This window comes from Pseudopodoces humilis, chromosome 13 (genome assembly GCF_049639895.1).
Source record: "Pseudopodoces humilis isolate 2021_Gansu_Grassland_sample_001 chromosome 13, ASM4963989v1, whole genome shotgun sequence".
Lineage (NCBI taxonomy): Eukaryota > Metazoa > Chordata > Aves > Passeriformes > Paridae > Pseudopodoces > Pseudopodoces humilis.
This window is the reverse complement of record NC_142212.1, coordinates 14954296-14975273: the sequence shown is the minus strand read 5'-3', so window position 1 is coordinate 14975273 and position 20978 is coordinate 14954296. Positions and strand designations below refer to the sequence as shown.

The 20978-nt window shown below is 40.8% G+C and overlaps 1 protein-coding gene across 20 annotated transcripts in view; it reads left to right on the top strand.

The window, feature by feature from the left end:
* The window catches only part of MAGI1 (membrane associated guanylate kinase, WW and PDZ domain containing 1), a 329499-nt gene that overhangs the window by 153526 nt on the left and 154995 nt on the right, over positions 1-20978 (top strand). For all 20 annotated transcript variants that reach the window (XM_088061981.1, XM_088061980.1, XM_014251694.2 and 17 more), the window contains exon 2: positions 11557-11673. In XM_088061981.1, the coding sequence (XP_087918107.1) occupies positions 11557-11673 (117 nt within the window). The remainder of the gene's footprint in view (positions 1-11556; positions 11674-20978) is intronic.

The window sequence follows — 20978 nt, the reverse complement described above, 5'->3', positions numbered from 1 at the left end:
ACATTTTCCAGGGATGGAGAATATCCACAGAAAACACTTCCAGTGGTACAATAAAAATAAAACAAAAATGTTTGCAGTTAGAGTAGTTAAGCAGAGCTAGTCCAGTTGCTGAGATCTTATTTTCCTTTTGGCTACAGCATGAAACTGAAAAAAAGCTGCAGTCACTTTCCCTATAAGCCAGGTTTGTTTCTAAACCAGTGTGACCTCCTTACTCAATTTTTGTGGCTTTTTGGGCCTCTTGTAAAATGTGCTTCAACAGCTCCCAACTGTTATACACGTTTTTCCATTTAAATGTTTTTTCCCAACAGATTTAGCTCATAATTATATTCAGCTTTGAGAGTCTGATTTTCTAAATCACACAGCATTGTTGCCTGCCTTTCTGTACTCTGTGTTAGCAGTTTGGCATCTATTCTATATGTACATAAATGTGTAATTATATTTTAAAAATTAAAAAAAAAAAAAAAAAAAGAGAGGTCCATCTGAGGTTAAGCTGAGTTGTGCTCTTTGAAAATAATGTAGAAGGAGAAGGGCTTTACTTGCTAAGTCGAGACCACAGCAAGTCTTGTTTCTGGTTTTATTTGTTCCTTAGCAAATCTTGGTTCTGAGAGATTTTTTGGGCAAGTTGGAAAATCAACCTGTATCACTCTGTAAATGGATATATTGCAGATGAAAAAAATAATTTATTTTTCTTTGGTCAGACACTGGTGCACCTGAGAGTGTATCATCCAGCCACACTGGAGAACAGGCAAAAGCAGCTGGAACATGCTTTGGACAGATCTTCTTCCCATGGACACATGATTTTCAGCTGGTTTCTTCCAAGAAGAACAACATTTTGTATATGATAGAGAGAGTTGTGAGGGGAAAAAAAATACTTTAAAAATAGCATCAAAATTCTAGCGTTCTGACAATATCTTCATTTAGTGTTTATAGCCTGACAATCCCAGGTTGTCAACGTTAGATTTTATTTAATCAGTACCTCTGGAAATTAGGCTGTTGATATTGATGTGTGTCCTGTAGCCTGGGAGGTCAGAGTGAAAAACTACAACCCTGTGATCAAAATGCAGAGGTGACCTGGCTGGGCCATGGGAATTTTTCCCTCCAGCAACCAAGGAAGAACAAGAATGACTGCTCAAGAAATTTGAGGTCAAGTTTAAAAAAAAAAAAAGCTCCACTATCCAAAAATTACAGAAAAAAGCAAGCAAAAAAAAAAAAAAATCAAAGAATATGAAGAGCTATTTACAATTCCCCAATTCTGGCATATGTGTGGCACTTCTTTTCCATTCTGAAAGAACCAAATGCTGTATTTAGGGAATGGGTTTCAGATTTTGCAAATATTTTCCTAGTGCCATTCTAGAAAATGTGTTTGTTGGCATATTGTTACGGGGGGCTTGTTCTGCTAAAGCATTGTAATGCCGTCTGTTTCTCAAGCTGATTTGGCTTTTACAGCTCAAATATTATATCCTACTTTTAGAACATATGGCAACTCCTTTCAGGAGACAGAGAGATGTGCATCTCATTTCCAGAAATGAGTCTTTTCTTTGGAGTGAAAGACTGCAAGTGCTTTTCATCTTGAGTTTCCCATTGTTAGTATTGTGGCCAGACCTTCTCCTTCACCCCCTGCCCTACTTGTGCTGCTCCCACCAGCCCTGCCTGCATCCCAGACAAGGCAGAGCTTGCTGGCATCTTCAGTGTGAAGGGGAAGGAACAATGCTCCCCAGTCTATCCAGGGGGCTCCAGGCAGGCTGTGCTTTCCTGGGATGCCTTTCCTGGGCTGCTCACATAGCTCAGTCTGTGTTCATTGATGGAAATGCTCAGAGTTCCACCGCATCCTTCAGAGGCTGCACCCCGTGGCACTCTCTTACAGAGATTTCATTCTCCATTCACTTCAGTTGTGTAGGAGGTTTTTTTTCCTCTTATTTTTTGTTGTTGTGTTTTCATTTAAAGCCTACGTGGCAACATCAACGTTTCTTGCCGCTACTGATGGCCTCACACTCCTCACTGCCCTGCCTTGCTGGAACACGCCGTGCAGAGTGCCCCAGCACAGCAGTGCCTTTGTGTGCGAGGCAGAAAATGCCTGGCTCAGAGGGATGTCTCTGCTCGCCTGCATTCACCTCTGGAAAGCTCTGTGGAGCTGAGGCTTTGCTCTGGGCACTTGGTTTAAGGTCACTGCCAAGCAGAGGCATTTATGGACGTAGCTTTAATGTTACAGCTTGATTGTCAGCCAGTTAACTCTGGGTCAACACTGATCTGGCCACAGAACCAGATAAAGTGTTTAGCATGATGCTAATCCAAACCTCACTGAAAACAGTGAGGATGCTGCATTACTCTGTTCTTTGTCCACATACCTCCTGAGCCTCATCAAAAACACAACAAAGTTTGTGTGTGTGGCTGTTAACAAGCTTTATAGTTTTATCTTGGAGATTTTTCATTTTAGTAGGAAAATATTCTGCATTTGTCCTCCCAGCAGGTCCCTCCTCTCACCTTGGCTCACCTTGCTTCTCTGCTGCCATTCCCAGAGACCACCTGACAGCCTCAATTTCCTTCTCTTGTGTCTGTGGATTCTCAGAAGGGAACAAGGAAAACAGAAAGCTGAGACAAGAGCAGGGAGCTTGTAGTATTTCTTGAAAATGGCATAGGGGAAGAAAAGAGGTCTATGGGTCAATAGGAGAGTAGGAGTGGTTAATCTCCAGCTTTTAGTTAGCTGGGTTCACGATTAACTGTGGCCACAAAGCACAGGGGCAGGCTCCACATCTGCCAGCACCCATCTGGATGAGGCAGATCACATTTCTGAAGCTTTGTGCCTGGCCAGTTCAAATGTGTTTCAGAGGTAGCTAAGGCAAACAGTTTTCCTTCTTCTGTTTATCTTCCTCTCTCGTTGCTTGAGCAGCATGTTGCATCATATTTCTGCCTCACATGTATCAGATATTCTGTTCCTTAGGCTTACCTGGGGAGGTATGGTTGCCACTTTCTCTGGAGAAATGTCATCGTTTATCTACTGTCATGATGCTGTAGGCTCTATATGGACACAAATGATATCACATGATTTAAGAAGAGGAACAGAACTTAAACCTCAGTTTTTTGAGGAAGGAAATAATAAAACAGATCCTTTGTGAGGTAGAAGGGTCTGATTTGTCTCTCCATGGCAGAGAAGGCTCCCCTTCCTGGGATGCAGTTGTGGCTGTGTGACCTCCCTGTCTCCCAGGTCAGGATTGTCCTGGGCTGCAAAGATGTCAGAGGGTGAAGGAACTTTTCTTCTCCACAAGAAATTCGGGGCTGAAACTTTGAGGGCGCCAGAAACTTGAAAGGGCCAGAATGAGAGAGAGGCTGAGCTTGCTGCTGCATTTACAATTGTTGCTGATCTGGATTCAGTTGAGAGCAACAGAAGCGTATTTGTCACAAATGTTCAAAATTTTCAGGCCTGGTGTATAAATAATGATTTTTTTTTTTCTTTTCAACCTCAATGCCTGAGCTCTGTGGGTTTTTCTGGCCCTTCTCAGCTGAAAGGCTATTTGTTTCAATTTAGTGTAGAAATATGAATCACTATTAATGCACAGAAAATAAGGGGGAGCACCCTGTGAATACAGTAGATGAGGTGAGGTGCTCTTAGAAGAGTTTTACCAGGGATTTATGATCTGTTAAGTGCATTTCTGCAGCAGCAAATGCTGAATTACCACCTCAGTGCTGGTTCACTCACCCATGCAGATTGAGAGCGATACCAAAGGTACCATGCCAAGAAGGCTCTTGCCTGCTCCTGATTCTGAACGTGACCTGAAAGTTCTGAGTGTGGAAATGTCTCCTTCAGATTCACAGCTTACACCTAAAATAACATTTTAAGAAGTTCTCTCAGTAATAAAGTAACAAGTGTGATTCAATCTCTGGCTTTTTTTGAATTACTGGCTGCCCCAAAGTGCTCACTGCTGATTCAGCAGCCAGGCTGCTGCTGCTCAACCCTTAACCATGCTCCATCCAAGTGGGGTTTTATTGCTGTGCAGGTGGCTCATCCTGTAACTTTGTGCAATTCTTTATGGCATAACCCTCCAGTTTATCATCATTTCCTTCCACTGGAAGTCTTTTGCAATGGATGAGGCTTTGTTGTTCAGAGAAGGTTCTAAAGCATAAAAATTGGGAAGTATTTTATGTTTCACTTCAGGAGGTAGGCAAAGGGTGAACAGTCATTTTGCTTTTGTTGTGGTGTGGATTTGTTAGAATAATGGCAGCATCTGGGCTCTGATCTGAGCAGTTCATCTGACTGCAGTCTGGTTTTAGCAGGCTGGTACAAATTAAAGTAATATATTGGTTGGTACTGGGTGTACCATTTCCAGCAAAGATCCAAAGATGAGGATCCCTCAGACCAGTAATTTTTATCACCAGAGATTGTCCACATTGGAATGGAAGCAATCACTGACAGTAACAGATGAGGTTATTGAAGCATTTATGGGGAAGATTTAAACATCTGGACTTTATGGTACTAGTATTGGTACCGAGCAATAAAAGTTCATTGGTGTTTTTTATTGTTTTTTTAGAAGAAAAGAAGATGAGAAATGGAATAGGAATCAAATTAGGTGTTTGCTGAGCCATGTTAATTGTTAATCTGAACTCCCATGGCAATGTTTAAATATCATTTTAGAACACTGAACCATAAAAGGTTTTTAAGTTTTCTTGTGTTAGGAAAATGTAGTAGCAATTAATTTACCAACATGTTATGTGTTTACAAGGTACCTTCATTTCATGGGTGGCTGGAAGACAGAACATGCTTAGATTGTATTGAATTTAAGAAGCCACATGAATTCTTAAGGCTTTTAAATGTGATGTTTTCTCTTCATGATCTTATTTTGAACCCTGGCCAACCATGATGAATGTTTTCTTGTGTCTTTGACCTCACAAGAGACGTGAAATAACAAATGTAGGTACTGGACTTTATTTACTTATTTACTTAGTAGTTAAAGCAAGAAAGCAAACAAAACCATGATGTATTTCACCTCTTCTCCCCAGCACCCCCTTGACAAATGGCTGTTGAAACAGTGCTAAACTGTGACCTTAAAGCCACAGGCGTAATGAAACTGTGATCTGGCAGATGTGACAGGCTCATCTTACATAAATCACTCTCTTTTGTCACTGCTGGCATATGGCCAATGAATCCTCTAATTATTGAATGGCTTTTATAGCCCCATTATTTATAATCACTTTTGGACAGCAGCTGGAAGACAAGGATGGGACAGGATGAAACGATATAGCACAAACTATTACCATTTCCATAACAACTGCTGGGATTAGGAATATTTGATGATGATGTGGCTACCAGTGCAGTCTTGTTAAATGATAAAAATCTACTTGGCCTTCTAAGATGGGCTGCTGCCTCCTGGACCTTACTATGAAAATTATTCTATCAATTTGCCAAGGAATAGAATATTAATCTCTCCAAGCATTAACAGAATGTATGTGTGAGTATCAGGGCCACCTTTGCAACAGGACTTGAGGAAAATCGATGGCAAGTGTTAGTAAGAGACAGTGGTGATGTCCTGGCACTGCTGTTGGAAAAGTTTTAAGAACTGTCTTCTGTTTCCCAGGAGCCCTGTCTACACCCCACTTTATGGTAAGGATTTAACAACAGGTTGAGAAGTTGTCTTGAGTTACATTATTAATATTTTAACATTTCTTTTAAAAATAGGTGGTTGTTTTTAAGGGAGTTGAGGATTTATAACCAGCTTAGGTAACACGCTTTCTAGTTAAGGGGAGCTATTTTGGCTCTAATTATAGATGAGTTTGTGTTGGGTACCTTCTGCTGGGCAGAGCAGGAGCCCTGGAGAGAGGAGCACAAGTGAAGCCCCCCAGCATTTAGGGCTGATCAGCTGACATTGCAAATCCACTTGCTGCTCCAGAAAATATGAGCTGCAAGTTCTCTGCTCATGCCTTTAAATGAGCAGGGATTGGATTTTTTTTTTTTTTGGTTTGGCTTGGTTTTTGTAGGGTTTCCCCTCTCTCCCCCTTATCTGCAGTTCTATGTTTTGTAGCACAGGAATAAAACCTTGCCAACCATGATAACTAATTAGTTAAATACCTTCAGATAGAGATCTTCATATGAAAGACAGTTACAATCAGGGGTTTATACTGCAAATCCAACATGTGCAATCTTTGTGTTTTTAAAAAATTGAATCCTTCCCTCTCAATGTAGACATCAGGGTGGTGAGAGAGAGTCTTAATCCAGATGACTCTATTGCACTTTTATCCCTTTAGTGAGGCCTTTAACCTTTCATTGCTTCATGGCCCTGTTGTTTTGAAATGGTCTTTGTCTGACCACAGAGAATCCCTCTGCCAAAGACACCTTTAAACAGAGATCCAACAGGAGAAGGGGGATTCTGCTGCAATTCAGGAATGGAAAATAGATTTTTCCACTTCAGCTGCTATCAGTCACTGTGAATGTAGCAATCAGTCGCCTTCCTAAAGAAGGGTAAAGCAAAAAAAAAATATATACTGGTGTAATCTGCTTAGAGGAGTGTAATATAGGTCAGGGACCAGTGTGTCCCAGGCCTGACCCTGACCCATCTTTGCACGAGCATCTATAGGCTCTGTCAGAGTGTGGCTGTTTATCAGGATTATCTGGGACCATCTCAAACAGAAATGGGATCAAACAGCTGCAGTAATTAATACAAACATAAACTATAAAATGATAGTTTCCAAACCAGTTTAAAATACATCTTCAGAACACACACATTGCACAGTCCTGGCATAGACTATCCACCAGCTGGCAGGAAGGTGCTGGCAGCCCTGCTATGCTCACACTCAGCTTTTTCTTGGGAACAAATTCAGATTCTGCTTGGTCATTTATGCAGTCTGCTTTCCCTACTGGGAGCCAGCATGGCAATGAGGCAAGAGGAGCTCTCAGCCCCAGGTTGTGCTGCTGCTGGCTGCTGGGAGGCTCTCCAAGAGGTGATGTTCTCACACAGCAAAGTCGCTCTCAGATGATCCCACGTGCAGCTTGCTTCCTGCAGAAAGTGGGAATTTTAGCACCAAGTGCCAGAGCATAGTTCAAAGCATGTCTTCCCCAGTGACTTTATATCAGGTAACTGCTGGAGGACAAATGTGTGACTGAACTGTGGGCTTGAAAACAATGTGTTTAGAAATAGTCAATATTCCTCATTAATCACAAACCCAGCTGAAGTAGACACTGAGCTACAAAAACCTGACAGTTTATTGTTTCTCAGCAAACAATATGTCAGTAAATTATTATTTTTTTTTTTTTTTTGCTATGAGAGATGGTTCCCCCTTGGGTTTCTTTTTACTACTAAAATGTCTTTACAATGTAATGGTTGGGGAGGGTGATAGACATACTCTAAAATACAGTATAATAATTAAGAAGAATAGATTAAACCAGCCATTTTGCTCTGTGTTTCATTGGAAGGATTCAGATAATAAGATGGAAGCATCTCAGATTTGGAGTAGCACTGTGGAGAGCGAAGCAGTGAAAAGTTGGTTCTCTGACTGTATTTTCACATTAAAAAAGGGCATTGATTTTGTTCAGCAGGGAAAAAAGGGAAAGGAAACTGCTGCAACAGCACCAAAAAAGTCTTTGAATGTCTTGTGAACTATGAATTTTGGTGAGCTTTTCAATTTTTGTGTGTGTCTGATGATCTAGAGCTACGTGTATCAGCCTAATTTTCAGTACAGAAATAACAAGGTGATTTTTCTGTGTGCAAATAAATAATTTCCAAGATATTCTGACCAGCACAAAGGGAGAATGAAGTGCTGGGTCTTCAGACCTCTATCCTCTGCTTTGGAAACTGCTGTTCCCAGGTTGCATCTCCTGTCCCTCCACTGTTACCACCATTGGATCTTTCTGCATCCTTTTAGCAGAGAAGAAAAGAAAGGATCTGAGTAGAGTAAATGTAAAATCCAGTCTCCATGAGAACAGGGGAGCATTTTGAAGGCCAATATATACTTCTGGTTGACACAGCTCCTCTCTAAAGGAGGTATGTTCTTGAGCACAATGATATGGATTTAAATTTTAGAAAGGGGAGGATTTTTGCATAAAATGAGGTGGTTCTAGGCACGTGCCCATCTTTTGGTCTGGCAGTGGCTGGTGCATGGACAGAAGCCATCAAAGGTGAGGCTTGGTCTCAGAGGGAGTTTGTACAGGCCAGTGATGCCCCTGAGGATCAGGATGAATTTTCCTGCTAAGATTTGCACAGAGGAGGTTGCTTAAATGCCACTGGCATATTTTTCAGGTTCTCAGAGCTTATGGGTGCATACAATTTGGACTAAGAGTACAGCAGAGTTTATAAACTTGTGTGCAGCACTAGAACCTACTAAATAAAGCCACTGTCAAGCCATGCCCTCTCAACTCAGGGGAGATTTTTGGAAGACATCAGAGCAGAGAAAAGCATTTCAAATTGTAAAAAAGACCAACCTGTTCCAGGCTGGATCCCTTTGGCAGCCTCCACATGGAGTTAGTTTCTGTGTTAGCTCATTTTCTTCTGCCATGCAGTGGAGGGAGTTCCTGTGCCCACAGCTTGTGGCCTCAGTGACTGCTGAGTTGAGATCATCAGAGCTGCAAGAAGCCTTCATTTCTGTCAAGACTTTCCTGGAATATAGGAACAGAAATGTATCTCAGCAAGCTTTCTGGGACTTGGGTTTCTTTTTTGCCTCTTTTTTTTTTTTTTTTTTTTCCCTTCTTCTTCCTTCTCTTCTAAAATAAATGTAATAGAAATAAGCATCACTCTGAGCCCCCAGAGGGGACACTTATGTGAGTGTAAGTGTTGCTATAGCCCCTGTTTTTGCAAGTGCCTTTTTAACTGGTGTTTCAGTGACTCAGCTGGGAAATCCCAGCTCCTGCATAAACCAAATCACCAAACTTTCCAGCGGGGCCATAATAGACTGAGATGCTAGATGGAATGGGCACAGAGGGAAGCTGAAAGCAGATATCATCATTAAACTGCATATATTCTGTGGTCAAACAAGCCCTAGCTCAGCAGAGCCTTTTCACCTCAAGGCATTATTGTGACATAAATCACTGAATCAGGGATCACACAGTATTTTAGAAGAAAGTTTACTTATGTGATACATGCAGTTCTGTGCATTAATTTCTTCCCTGGAAGAGACCCTTGCATTATGCCCAGGCAGTTTGTCATATTTGTCATTTTTTGCTATGAAAATCCACCTTGCCTTACTCTCTCTTGTGCAAAGAAATGTATGGACTGTTTAGCTAAAAGATAAAGAACTATTTTATTATTTCAGCAGATGCTCTTTTTTTGTGCCCAGTCTCCCTCTGGAGTAACACAGCGTGCTATGAGTTCAAACATCTGGAGTTTGGAAAGTTAGCTCTGATACTCTGAAAGTCATACTCTGATAAAAATGTAGCCCACAAGTCTACCAAAGCCTCCAAGTGCCTCCTGTGCGGGAAACAAACTTCATGGTGTAATAACTGGAGACCATTTGTTAGAAAATGGGTTGATAATTCGCTCTGGGAGTGAGGGGTGTTGCTGGTGTTGCTCAGGAAAGTGTTTTGAGCCAATTATATCTCCCTTAATTTCAGCTTTGTTGTTTCATTTCTGTAATGGGCATCTTGGTCTTTAAAAATTTCCTCCTGTTAATAGCTGGGCCTGCTGCCTGAGTCTTTCTTTCTTCAATAAGAGATTTAATTAAAAGAAAAAGCTGTCAGGAGGATCTAAATACAAATCACAAAATTATTTTTAAAATTTGACGTAGTAATTCAGACTGCGGGGGATTTTTTGTGTTTAGTTTTGTTTTTAAACCAACATTTCTGGTGAAATGCTGCAGGGCTGCAGGGGTTTTATCCTGCCCACAGCCCTGTAACAGTCTGCACTCTTATTTCACCATTTGCCTGGTGCTGCTTCTGCCTCCCAGACCCACTGTCCGACTGCACTCCATTGCAGTGTTATTATTTTTGATTTGCTCTGCAGTGATTCCTAGAGGCTCCAGCCAGGAATCTGCAACTGTGAGGCTGCATTCAGTGTCCACATGTATTGAGATGATCTCTGCATTGCATATTCACAGTCAAAAAATTCATAATGCAAATGACAAAAGACTGTGCAAACCGCAGCAGTGGTTCAGCCTGAGGTCCATGGTGTCCAGCATTTTGCCTCGTGCTGGGGCCATAAATAAGATGCCCGGCAAAGGGAAGGAAAAGAGCAAAGAAAGACTTCTTTCCCAGGCCTCCCAGCCACCAGCAGTTAATGTTAAGCCCAAGGAATTTCCTTTTCTCTCTTCTTTTCAAGGCCAGGTTGGATGGGGCATTGAGCAGCCTGGTCCACTGGAAGGTGTCCCTGCCCATGGCAGGGGGGTGGAACAAGGTGATCTTTAAGGTCCCTTCCAACCCAACCATTCTGTGATTCTGCAGCCCCCAATGGGTCTTACAAATGCTTTTCCATCTCCCCTTGAATCTCCTCAATCAGCTTCTTGGCCCTGCAGTGCAGGGAGAGCTGCACAGCTCTGGACTCCGGTCCATGGGGATTCTGGACCAGGCTCCTGTCCAGCTTCCCTTGGTGTCTCCCAGTCCTGCTGTTGGGACAGACAAGCAGTGCCCAGTCCTCAGGTGACCTCAGGACATGTTGGAGACTGATGTCCACAACAAGCTGCAGCATCCTTCTCTTGGTCCTTGTGTGGCAGCTGCTCCAGGCTTTGATCATCCTGCTAGCATTTCTCAGAAGCTTTTCCAGTGGTTTTTGGGGTTTTTTTTTCCCCTTTTAATTTTAGAACAGAAGAGTTTCAATCCCTGTTTTTGCTCTTCAGTCAAATTAATGTCAGTGTTATTCCAAGCTTGGAAATATTTTTGGGAAAAGACTTTATTAAGTTTCTCCAGTTCACATGTTCTGCTACAAAAAAGGGTTTGGTATTCAGCAACTGGCAATGTTCATTAACAGCTACATTTATTTTTCTTTTCTTTTTCTCTTTTTTTTCTATGTTTGCTTGTTTTTGTTTTGTTTTCAACTCATTTATCTTCTTTCACACTCCTGAAGGCCTTCAAACCTGAACAGGAAAATAAACAGATTGAAGTGAAAAGCACTGGATATTATTTTTTTGTTTGTTTTTAAAGGCTTTGGGTGCTCTGAACTCATTAAATCAATACTTTTGTAACTCCTGCTGTGTGTTGAGATAGATACCAGTAGAAAGTATAGCACTTGTTTGATATTTTTTGTCATGTTCAGCTTTATTAGTAGCTCCAATGGGAGCAGCTTTTGCCTTTTGTCTCTCTGCCCAGCTCACCCTCCAGACACTTGCAAAAGAAATACCTTTATAATTGTTCTTCTTTTTCCTGTCATCTGTCTGTCTCCATTTGCTCAGACAAATAAGTGATAAACAGGAATGATGATCTGTTTAACACCACAGGAAGAAGGATGCATTATGAGGCAAGAGAGACCTCTTGTTTACAGCAAGTTATTTTTGGTAATTAGCCATTTGTAGAGGAAGATGAGCCTCTGCTCGTAAAGTCAGCGTGCCATAATTTAGGGGACTCTGAATGGAAATCTAACATTTGCCTCAATTGGAAATGGTAATTGTGTGCAGTTAGAAATAAATAAATGGCTGTTTTTCTCTTTGCAGGAAGCAGACTGAACAAAGATCTGCGGCACTATCTCAACCAGAGGTTTCAGAAGGGGTCGCCGGATCACGATTTGCAGCAGACCATTCGGGACAACCTTTATCGCCATGCTGTGCCTTGTAAGTGACAAAACCTCCACCTGCTGGACCACCTGTGTGGGAGAATTTCACCTTTATTTGGGGGCAGCCTTCCTGTGGTGGTGTGCATGGCTGTGGGGGAGACTCTTCTCATTTTGGGCAGACTTCCATGAGTGACAGCAGAAAGGGTTGAAAAGGAAAATGATTCATCTCTGAATGAGGCTTTTTTGATTACCTTTTTGGAGCAGTTGATGGTGTGATGCAAGCCTTGTGATGCCTGCTTTGGAGAAAAACCCTAAAAAAAACCTGCCATGAAGTGGTTGCTTGGCTTAGAAATAGTCAATGTTAATATCACAGTGGTGAATGTTGCTTATTGGTTCAAAACCTATGAATAAAATAGTGGCTTCTATTTTTATTTCCTGAGCAGAACTTTATTTCTGATGCTTATTTAACTTGTAGTATTGAACAGCATTTTATGGCTGGGTGCCACTGTTGAAGGCATCTGCCACTGTTGGAAGGTCATCCTCGATTCATGTAGGAGAAAAGCAACAAAAGTTAGCAAAGCAGAGAAAGAAATGCTCATTTTCACTCAAAAAACCCTAACCAAACCAGAAAAAAATCCAAAACAAAAGACCCCAAACAAACAAACAAAAAAATCAAAAACAACAACAACAAAAAAGAACCAACCAAAAAAACCCAAAAAACAAAACCCAAAAAACAACCAGAAGAAAAACTAAGAGCTCTGGAGCATGGTAATCTTTAGAAGGTCAGAATCATTACTCAAAATGATACTGTCCTTGGCATTTTGGGAAGACATAGGAAGAGTGGAGAGTGATCCTACTTTGTTGCCCCTCTGTTTGACATTCTCCAGGTGGCAGGGGATACTCTTCTCAGGAAAAGGTTTTTTTGTTTAACTTGGCTGAGCTGTGGAAATAATGATATGCCCTTTAGATCAGGCTGGAATAAGAACTAGTAAACATCTTAGTTATAGAAGACTGAGATAAGCAGCAATATAATTTGAAGTTTTCTGACTTCTTGTGAATCAGAGATTGTTTATCCTGGTAGATTTATATAAATATTGAATAATTATGTTGCAACTCAAAAACCACTATTTGCCAACAAATATCACAGAGTGGTACTCACAGTAGTAGTCATTTTCAGTCTAAGTGTTGAATGCAGGAAGGCTGTGTAAGACCAGTTAAAATTGAGTGGTAACACTGACAAATGTTGATTCTTCAAATGGCAGATGCTGTTGTAACACCATTGGGTTTATGCTCATTTTATCCGTGAAAAGCACAAAACAAATTATGTTTAAAGAACATAAAAGGACATAAAGAATAAATATGGATTACTGTTTCCTATTGAACATTTCCATTTGCCATTTTGTCAATGTGAAATATGATTGTTTTTCATTTACCTAACTTGGCAGGCTGCAGATTTTTAGGGCATACGGCAAAAAGTGTCTTCCAGGAGGGCACGTGCAGTATTAGGTTTGGGAGATGCAGTGTTGTGATACTAATGTCCTTCTGCCTGTGTGTGATATTTCATTTCTTAAAACAGCAAATAAAGCAAATGAGTGTAAGTTCTGGGGAAACATTTTACGCGTTACCAAGGTTACATTTTGAAATGCTTTCCATTGATTCTTTTACCTGATTTATTGAACTTGATGGTGAGCTAAGGTGCTTGGACTTGCTTTTTATTTAAAATTAAGGGCAGTGAAAGTGATTCCTGCCTTTTCAAAATAGCTGGGGGAGATGTGGGTTGTTGATGTATTAGTAAGAGCATTAGTACTTATGTTTCACTTATGAAACAAGGGGAAAACCCTTGAAGTGGTGTTAGCTCTTGTGTGTCGCCACACTTCCTAAATTGTTGGGCAGGTAGCATTTAATTTTTGCTTCATTTACTGTGGGGATAATATTAATGGTAGCTTTTAAGAATGATGCTAATATTCATATGTGGCTTGGAATGAGACTACTGCATGGTGGGTTGGGATGCTTTACAGGTCTGGAGATTAATCTGGCTGTACACTCATATTTTTATTCCTTGGTACACGTGACCAGTAAATCCAGAGCCCTGGACCAATCTCTAGTGCTAATGGATTATGAAGCCTTGTATTTTGAAAATGGAATTTCCTGATGCTTATGTGGTAAACACAAACAAGAACACAAGGTCACTTGGACTGAGCATGCTTGGCCTGACAGCTGCTTTTTATTGCACTAATATAAGGGCTAAATTGAGAAATAATTAGTAAATGCAAAATGGAAAAAGGTGCTGTTAACCAGTTCTTGCCCAGAAATTCTGGTGAGAATAGCATGTGGTTCAACCCTGATTGGTTTGGTACAGGTGGTGAGAAAACCCAGGAGGTTTCTGTTTCCCACTCAGCCCTGTGCCCATCATGTGCTTGGCTCTGGAACTGAGAGGAGTCTTGACAGCTTTTGTAGAAGACAGAGGTCAAGCAGAAGGGAGGAAAAATGCAGGATGTTTGGCTCAACCTCATTACTTTGTTAATGACACACTGCTTAAGCATCATTAGGATTTTTTCTTTAGGAGAGTTGGTTAAGAGTTTGATTTATTTTCTGTTGAACCCTTGAGGATGGGTGGGATGATGTGAGCTCCCAAGGGCCATATGAGAATTTGCCTGTTTGGGTGACACAGGATGGTTTTCTGAGAGATCAGAGTACTTGATCTCTAGCTGTGGGAACTATCACAAAGAAATGAGACCTTGAAACGGGCCCAGAGGTGAAGTATTGTTGAAATAAGCTGGTGAACCACACACATATCTCTGCAAACTGAAGTCTTCCCCTGCTCCTCAGTGCCATCTGCCCCTCCAGCACACTTCCTCTGAGTCCTCATACCCTCAGCTCCCAGCTCCCCACTGAGCTGATCTTTCCTGCAATGCTCTGTAGTAAACAACAGCTGTGATGAGATTCCAGGTGGCCTCCAAGTTTGTTTGTCACGAGTGCTCTGCTGTTCCTATCACACCAAACCCACGGGTTTATTTACACACCCAAGGCATTCTCCTCTGCGTCTACAACTTGAGCAGTAGCATAAGCCAGGACCAAGACAGAGTAAGGAAGAGAGGCAGGGCACCTATTTGTATATTTGATGGTTTATAAGTGGTCTGGAGGTCATCGTTCAACAGTAGATTGACTTCCCCAGAACAAGTACACGTCCTGGGATTACCTGACTGGAGATCTGAATGTTAGAGATTTCCCACGTTCATTTCTGCTGTCTGTTCTTTCACCTTCCCAGTCTGATCTGTTGCTCTGTCCTCATTACAGAACAGTAGGTTCAGCTGTTGTGGTTGGTCTTATAGATGAACATGGAGCAAAATGGAAAGAAATGGATAAAAATCAATAGTTGTAAGTGTTGAGTGATCTGTGAGGAGGCTCAGAAAAAGCCAACAACACTCAGGCACCTGGCTGGCCTGAGCTCTCTCACCTTTCAGTGGGAAATTTGAGAGTGAGTATCTTTAATCCAAGTGATCTCCTGGTGCAAAGGAAAAGTCTCCTTTCTAAGCAAAACCAATAATATTGAACTACAGAACTTCATGGTTTAGATAAGATAAACTTTAGTAAGTGATTGTAGACTGCACACTGAAGCTTATTCTGTGAATTCAAGATTTTCATGGATAATTGAACTTCCAAAGGGCAGTTTAGTTTCTCCAGGAGCTGGAAAAGCCGTTCTGTGCATAACTACATCATCTGCAGGTGATGGAGGACTAGAGAGACTAAATGGGCTGAGGTCTGATGCAACCCCCGTCAAATGTGCAGACTCAGGTGATTTCCCAGGATAGTTTTTAAAGTCCTGTAGCTCTGGGTTCCCCCATAAGTATTTCTGAACTTCAGAATGAATTGATAAAAGGGATATGCAAACCAGCTTACAGAAGGTTCTTTCCTTTAGAATAGAGAGCATAAAAGTGTATCAGTATACTGGGAAAAATTGCTGAAGCGACACATAAAGACCTTTATGTTACAAATGAATGTGTTTTTACATGTGTGGCTATATGAGTTACAATTCTGATGTTATTTTTAGTTACTAATTTTTTTTAAGGATAAACAGAATCACTGACAGTGTGCATTAGTTTTCTTCCCAGGCAATAAATCATCAGTTTATGTACACAAATGTTCTTGAATTCTCAAAAGCTTTCCAGACCTGCAGATTTATTTATTATCCAAGTACTTTTTGTTGTGGTTCCCTTTCTAGAGGTGTAATTCTGCTTTTGTAATGAGAAATAGTTGCAGGGTCTGTGAAATATTCATTTGAAGGCCTACAGTGATAAGGTGAGGAGCAGCAGACTTTTCTGACAAGTAAAAAATAATTAATTGTTTTACAATATTTATGTCAGGAAAAAAGTTTTAAATACTTTTAAAATAGTGCCATTGTCACTGGGTTGCCACATATGGATACCAGCAGTATGTAAAAATATTTTCTCTTAAGAATATTTGCTTGTGAGTTTATCTAACTCTGTATAATATTTTCCATGTCAGCTAGTGTACACACATTTAATTATTCCTGTGTATCCTGAGTGCAACCACTGGCTTTAGAAAATCCTTATACCTGTGTTCCAGAGATTGCCAAATTGCAGCAGTGTCCCCTGCAGTTTTCAAGGATATCATTCTTTCACTTATTCATGAACCAGATGTGTTTTCACTTTTAAAAGAGAGAAAAATACACTGTTTTGAGCAACAGGGCCAATATTTCTATAGTTTAGTTCCTTTCCATAGGCAATCATTTTTGTTTAATCTACAAGACTTCAGGACCTTTTTCCCATCTGGTCTGTCCCTTCAGATCAATAGCACGTTTTGTGCCAGTAAAACTATTGTCTGGGGGTGGGTTTGTTTGCTTTGGTTTTTTAATTTTGGAAATAAAAGCACTTATGATGGCAAATATTGCTCCATCTGCTTCCCCATTTGTGAGGAATTGCTTTTTTTGTGTTTCACTGTACACCCAGTTGGAATTGCATGAGGCACCAGAGAACAGAGCAGAGGAGCTCAGCCCTACATGCTCCCCCATGCCACTTGCCAAAGGAGATTTGGGTAAGGAGTGTGGGAAGAGATTACACAGCCACTTTTCTTTGTTTTCTTTGTTAGTCCCCAGTGTACTTAATTTTGCAGGTTTTTCATTGCAGTTGCTTTGTACTATGGCAAAGCAGCTGCCAGTGGATATTTAGGTGCAGTGCAAACAATGCCTGTGCATTTGTTTTAAAACATAAAGGCTTCCAAGGGGAGAGTCTCTGGGAGAGCAGGGCGTAAATCAGACTTGAGAGCAGGTACTGCTGTTTGGAGGTTGAAGGGGTGGAGATGAATTACCCCACATTATTCACTTCAAAACTGGCTCTGTCCTGCCATAGTTTTTCATATGATGTCCCAGGGTTCTGATTAGGTCTTTTGTGATGGCTGCAGTGCCACAGCTTTGGATTCCTAGGCAGTTTGATCTCTTTTCAACTATCACCATGCATCTGCTCAAGGGTTGCAGTCTATTGATTATGCTACAAAGCAAGAGAATGAGTGTTCCAAGCAAAAGGATTGATTTAAAATGAGGTAAAATTAAATGTGTAGCTGTTCCTTAATCTGCTTTTCTACTCCCATTTGTGTTTGGGCTTCACATTTGGTATTTCACGATTAACCCATCACTGTCTAGGTGTGTGGGTGCTTTCACCATTACAAAAGTCCTGTGCTTTCCATCAAAGATGTCACTATTTAAAAAGGAACACCTGTAAATCACATTGATATGAGAATCTTCTGGTCCAGGCTGATACCTGCAACACAAGGTGGGCAAAAGCAGCGGGATTGCAGAGGAGGAGTTTCCTGTGTGGTTCCCATCACACATCCTGCTACCGTGACAGCCTCTGAGCCCAGGGGGGCAGTGGCAGATGCCAGCTCCTGATGGTTTGATGGGGATGCAGAGTTGTCACATTTCATCTTCAAACAGTTATCCCTTTTTTAACATTACATGCTCCCTCACATAAAGCATGCGGTATTTGTCCTCCAAATCCTTTTTGTCTTTATTTCAGCAGAGAGGCGATTAGCCGTGTAATCATTTATAAAGCTGTTTAGATTCTGCTAGCTGGTTTTCTTTGGGGAGAGTGATATCCATTACCTTTACTGGGAATAACTCTGTAAATTCATCTTCACTAATTTCCTTCCCCCCACCCCAAGTGAATAAGAGGATAGAAAAAATGGAACAAATATTTGTAGTTCTGCCCCTATTGAAGGAAAAATAAATCTTTCCTTATTAGTCTTTACAGTCTAGATGTATCCTTTTTTTATGATGTTCTCTTGAATAATTAGAGCTTGAGTTATGAAGTCAAGATTCCTGGGTCATTGCCAGAACAGATTTATTTTAGGGGGACACTGGCTCTCTGAATTCCTTTTAAAGGGCTTTGTTAATGTCCCAGGCTGCTCTTAATTAGTGATTTAAGAGGGAATACATCTGTTTCACTGAGGACTGTGAAAATTTTTATTTAAATGGAAATGTTTAATAAATGGCTCTTTGAAAGGCTAATGTATCTTCAAAATGAGATGTGTATCACAGAGTAATCAGGTGGATAGTGATCTGGCAGTTCTTCTTGCATGGTCTTTTTTGAGCTGAATATGGAAGAAAACCTCATCAATGACCTTTGGAAGTATCATCTGCTATTGAATTATGTTTCATACTTCATCATTCATTCACTACCTGAACTTTTTCACTGAACTTCAGGTTTAACACTTCATTTACTAGGGGGAAAAAACAGTAAGCAAAAGTTGATGTTGGTGAAAAGCCTATAAAAAGGCTTATTAGAGACAATGATGATATTTTGTTTTTTATCTTAGACCATCATGGCAACTCAACTACCAAAACTGAAAGCTACTTAATGGGACATTTGTCATATGCTAAAAATGTGCAGGTGGTCTTTGCTGTATTAGGGATTTGAAGTGGCAAACCTCAGAACAGAGGGGCTGGAGCAGATGCTCAGGGAAGGAGGAACTCCATATAAAGAAGCTGCTGCTTTTAGTGAACTTTTCCTTGAATACATGAGGAGATGGCTATTAATAAACACAGCATTACCATCTCCTACTGTTCACCGGTCTTTTGAATCAGTAATTGAAACCTTGACACTGGGTATTTTGACTTTTTTCATGTAAGTGTTGATTTATTGCTACCACCTTTGTTCATGTTTTTCTAGGGTGTGAGTTTTTTAGTGCTTTCTTTTGTTTGGAGGGAGATAACACAGGAGAGCTGAAAATGTGCTTGAATAGTGAGGTTATTAGCAATTTTCCTAAATCCAGATATGGAAGCTTTTGAGGACAGCAGCAAATGTTGCAGGATGTGAAAGAGAGTGATGGAAAACCCAGCAGGACACTACACAGTGCAGAAGTAGGAAGGATGGGCTCAGCAGTGGGGCAGAGCTGGACCAAATTCTTCCAGGAATGTGAACATCCCATCATGTTCATAAATATCTTTCCCATTTTTGCATTCCCATAATTTTAAACATACAGATTGCTATCTCACTTAGAAATCCTCTGCAAAATGCACAGTGTCCTCTGGAAGGGAAAAGCTGATGAGATGTAATAGTGCTGCTCCTGTGTAACTAACCACACTGGAGAATCACACTGACAGACATTCTGTAAATTGCCCACATTATAGAACATTGATGATACCATTAAAGTGGTAAATTTAATATTATAGTTCTATTAGATTTCTCCCTCATTAACTCTGATCTGATAAACAACCTCCAGCATATTTTGAAGGTAATAATCACCTTACAATCACTCCTGCTCCTCTCTATCTGGCATTTCAAACTCCTATAGATTTACAGCTCTTCTGTCATCTAATCTGTACTCACTCCTTTATTTCTTCTTTGAACTTGTGCTTACAGGCAGACAGCCCTTTCCTAGAGGGCCATGGGCATGCAACTAACACTTCATAGCCAGAATAAAATCATCCTAAATTCCATTCCTCAGATTTTTTGGCAAAATGGGTCTGAGAGGATAAAATTAACCCAGCGTTCAGACAAGCAGGATGCAGGCCTGCAGAGGTGTTCTACGACTGAGCACTTTCTGAGGGCTGGTTCTGGGGAATGTTGGCAGCAGTGGGTTGTGTTCTTGGCTTTTGCAAACAGGTATCAGGGCAACCTCTGCAAACTCTTGCTGGAAATGTAGGTGGTGAAGAGGGGAGCAGGTGGGCACAGCCATGCCAGGCAGAGCAGCCCTGTTGCAGCGTGCAGGAAGATGGAAATGCTGAAAAAAACCTTTGTCAGCCATGGCTAGTGGAGACAATTTCCACTCCTAGACATTAATCCTCAAGCAGCAAACCCGCAGCTTAACCAAGTAACCTTAGCTCCTCTCGACTGGCAGGAGGCTTCCAAGGAGGTATCACTTTGCCTCTTGTTTTCCTAAGTGAGTCATGGTTTGATTAGAGTGCTGTCTCGGGGAGAAGGTGGTTGTTATACATCACCTATCACAATGTAAAAGTGGAAAGCGACGCTGAAATGCTGACCCTTAATCTGAAGTGCACCATCTGTGTTGTATTTCCACATCTTGCTGAGTTTACAGTTATTTGAATTCACAGTTTGTTCCCCATTTGCTGTTCCCACATGGTAAGTGAATTGGATCCAAAATGTACTGATGAAAGAATGAGAAGTCTGTTGTAGAAGTTTGTTCCTACCTACAAGAGTGCTCTATCTCACACTTTTTCCACCCTGTGACTTAAATCCCAGCTGTAAAATCTTGTCTCAAGATGGCTTTCTTTCATGGTGGGAAGCTGGGGTTACCATAAGGACAAAGACTCCTTTCCCCATCCTGAAGCGATTTATGATTTGCTTATGACTTTCAGCTCTAGCAAAAGTAGAGAGTTCTTATATCTGACAAAGTATTTGCTTTGCTGTTCCTGTAAATTTCTGTGGATGCTTACCCGGTAATAAGCTCTTGGTGTTGGAGCACCACTCTTATTTAGGTTTTTTTTCCTGTTCATATGAGCCGAAGTGTTTGATGCTAAATTAAGACTGAGTATAATATAATGATAGCTGTAATTACAACTGTAATAGTTGTTCATGGTGCAACTTTGAACTACTCTGATTTTTTTAGAATGGGCAAACAGCTCAAAACCAGGTTGAATTTCATTTATTCTCCCTTCCTTCTATTTTTTTTACCAGCAACCATTTTCTTAAGACATAACTAACTGTAAAAAAATATATAAAATTTAAACATGTCATATTTCAAAAGCAAGCCATCAAAATGCTGAAGGCTGTATAAACTTAAATACCTTCTTTGGCTTTTGCTGTAGACCACACAAGCTCTGAGAAATTGATTACTCTGGTACTGGAATGGGCTTTCATGATACAGAAACAGAAGTTTGCATTGAAT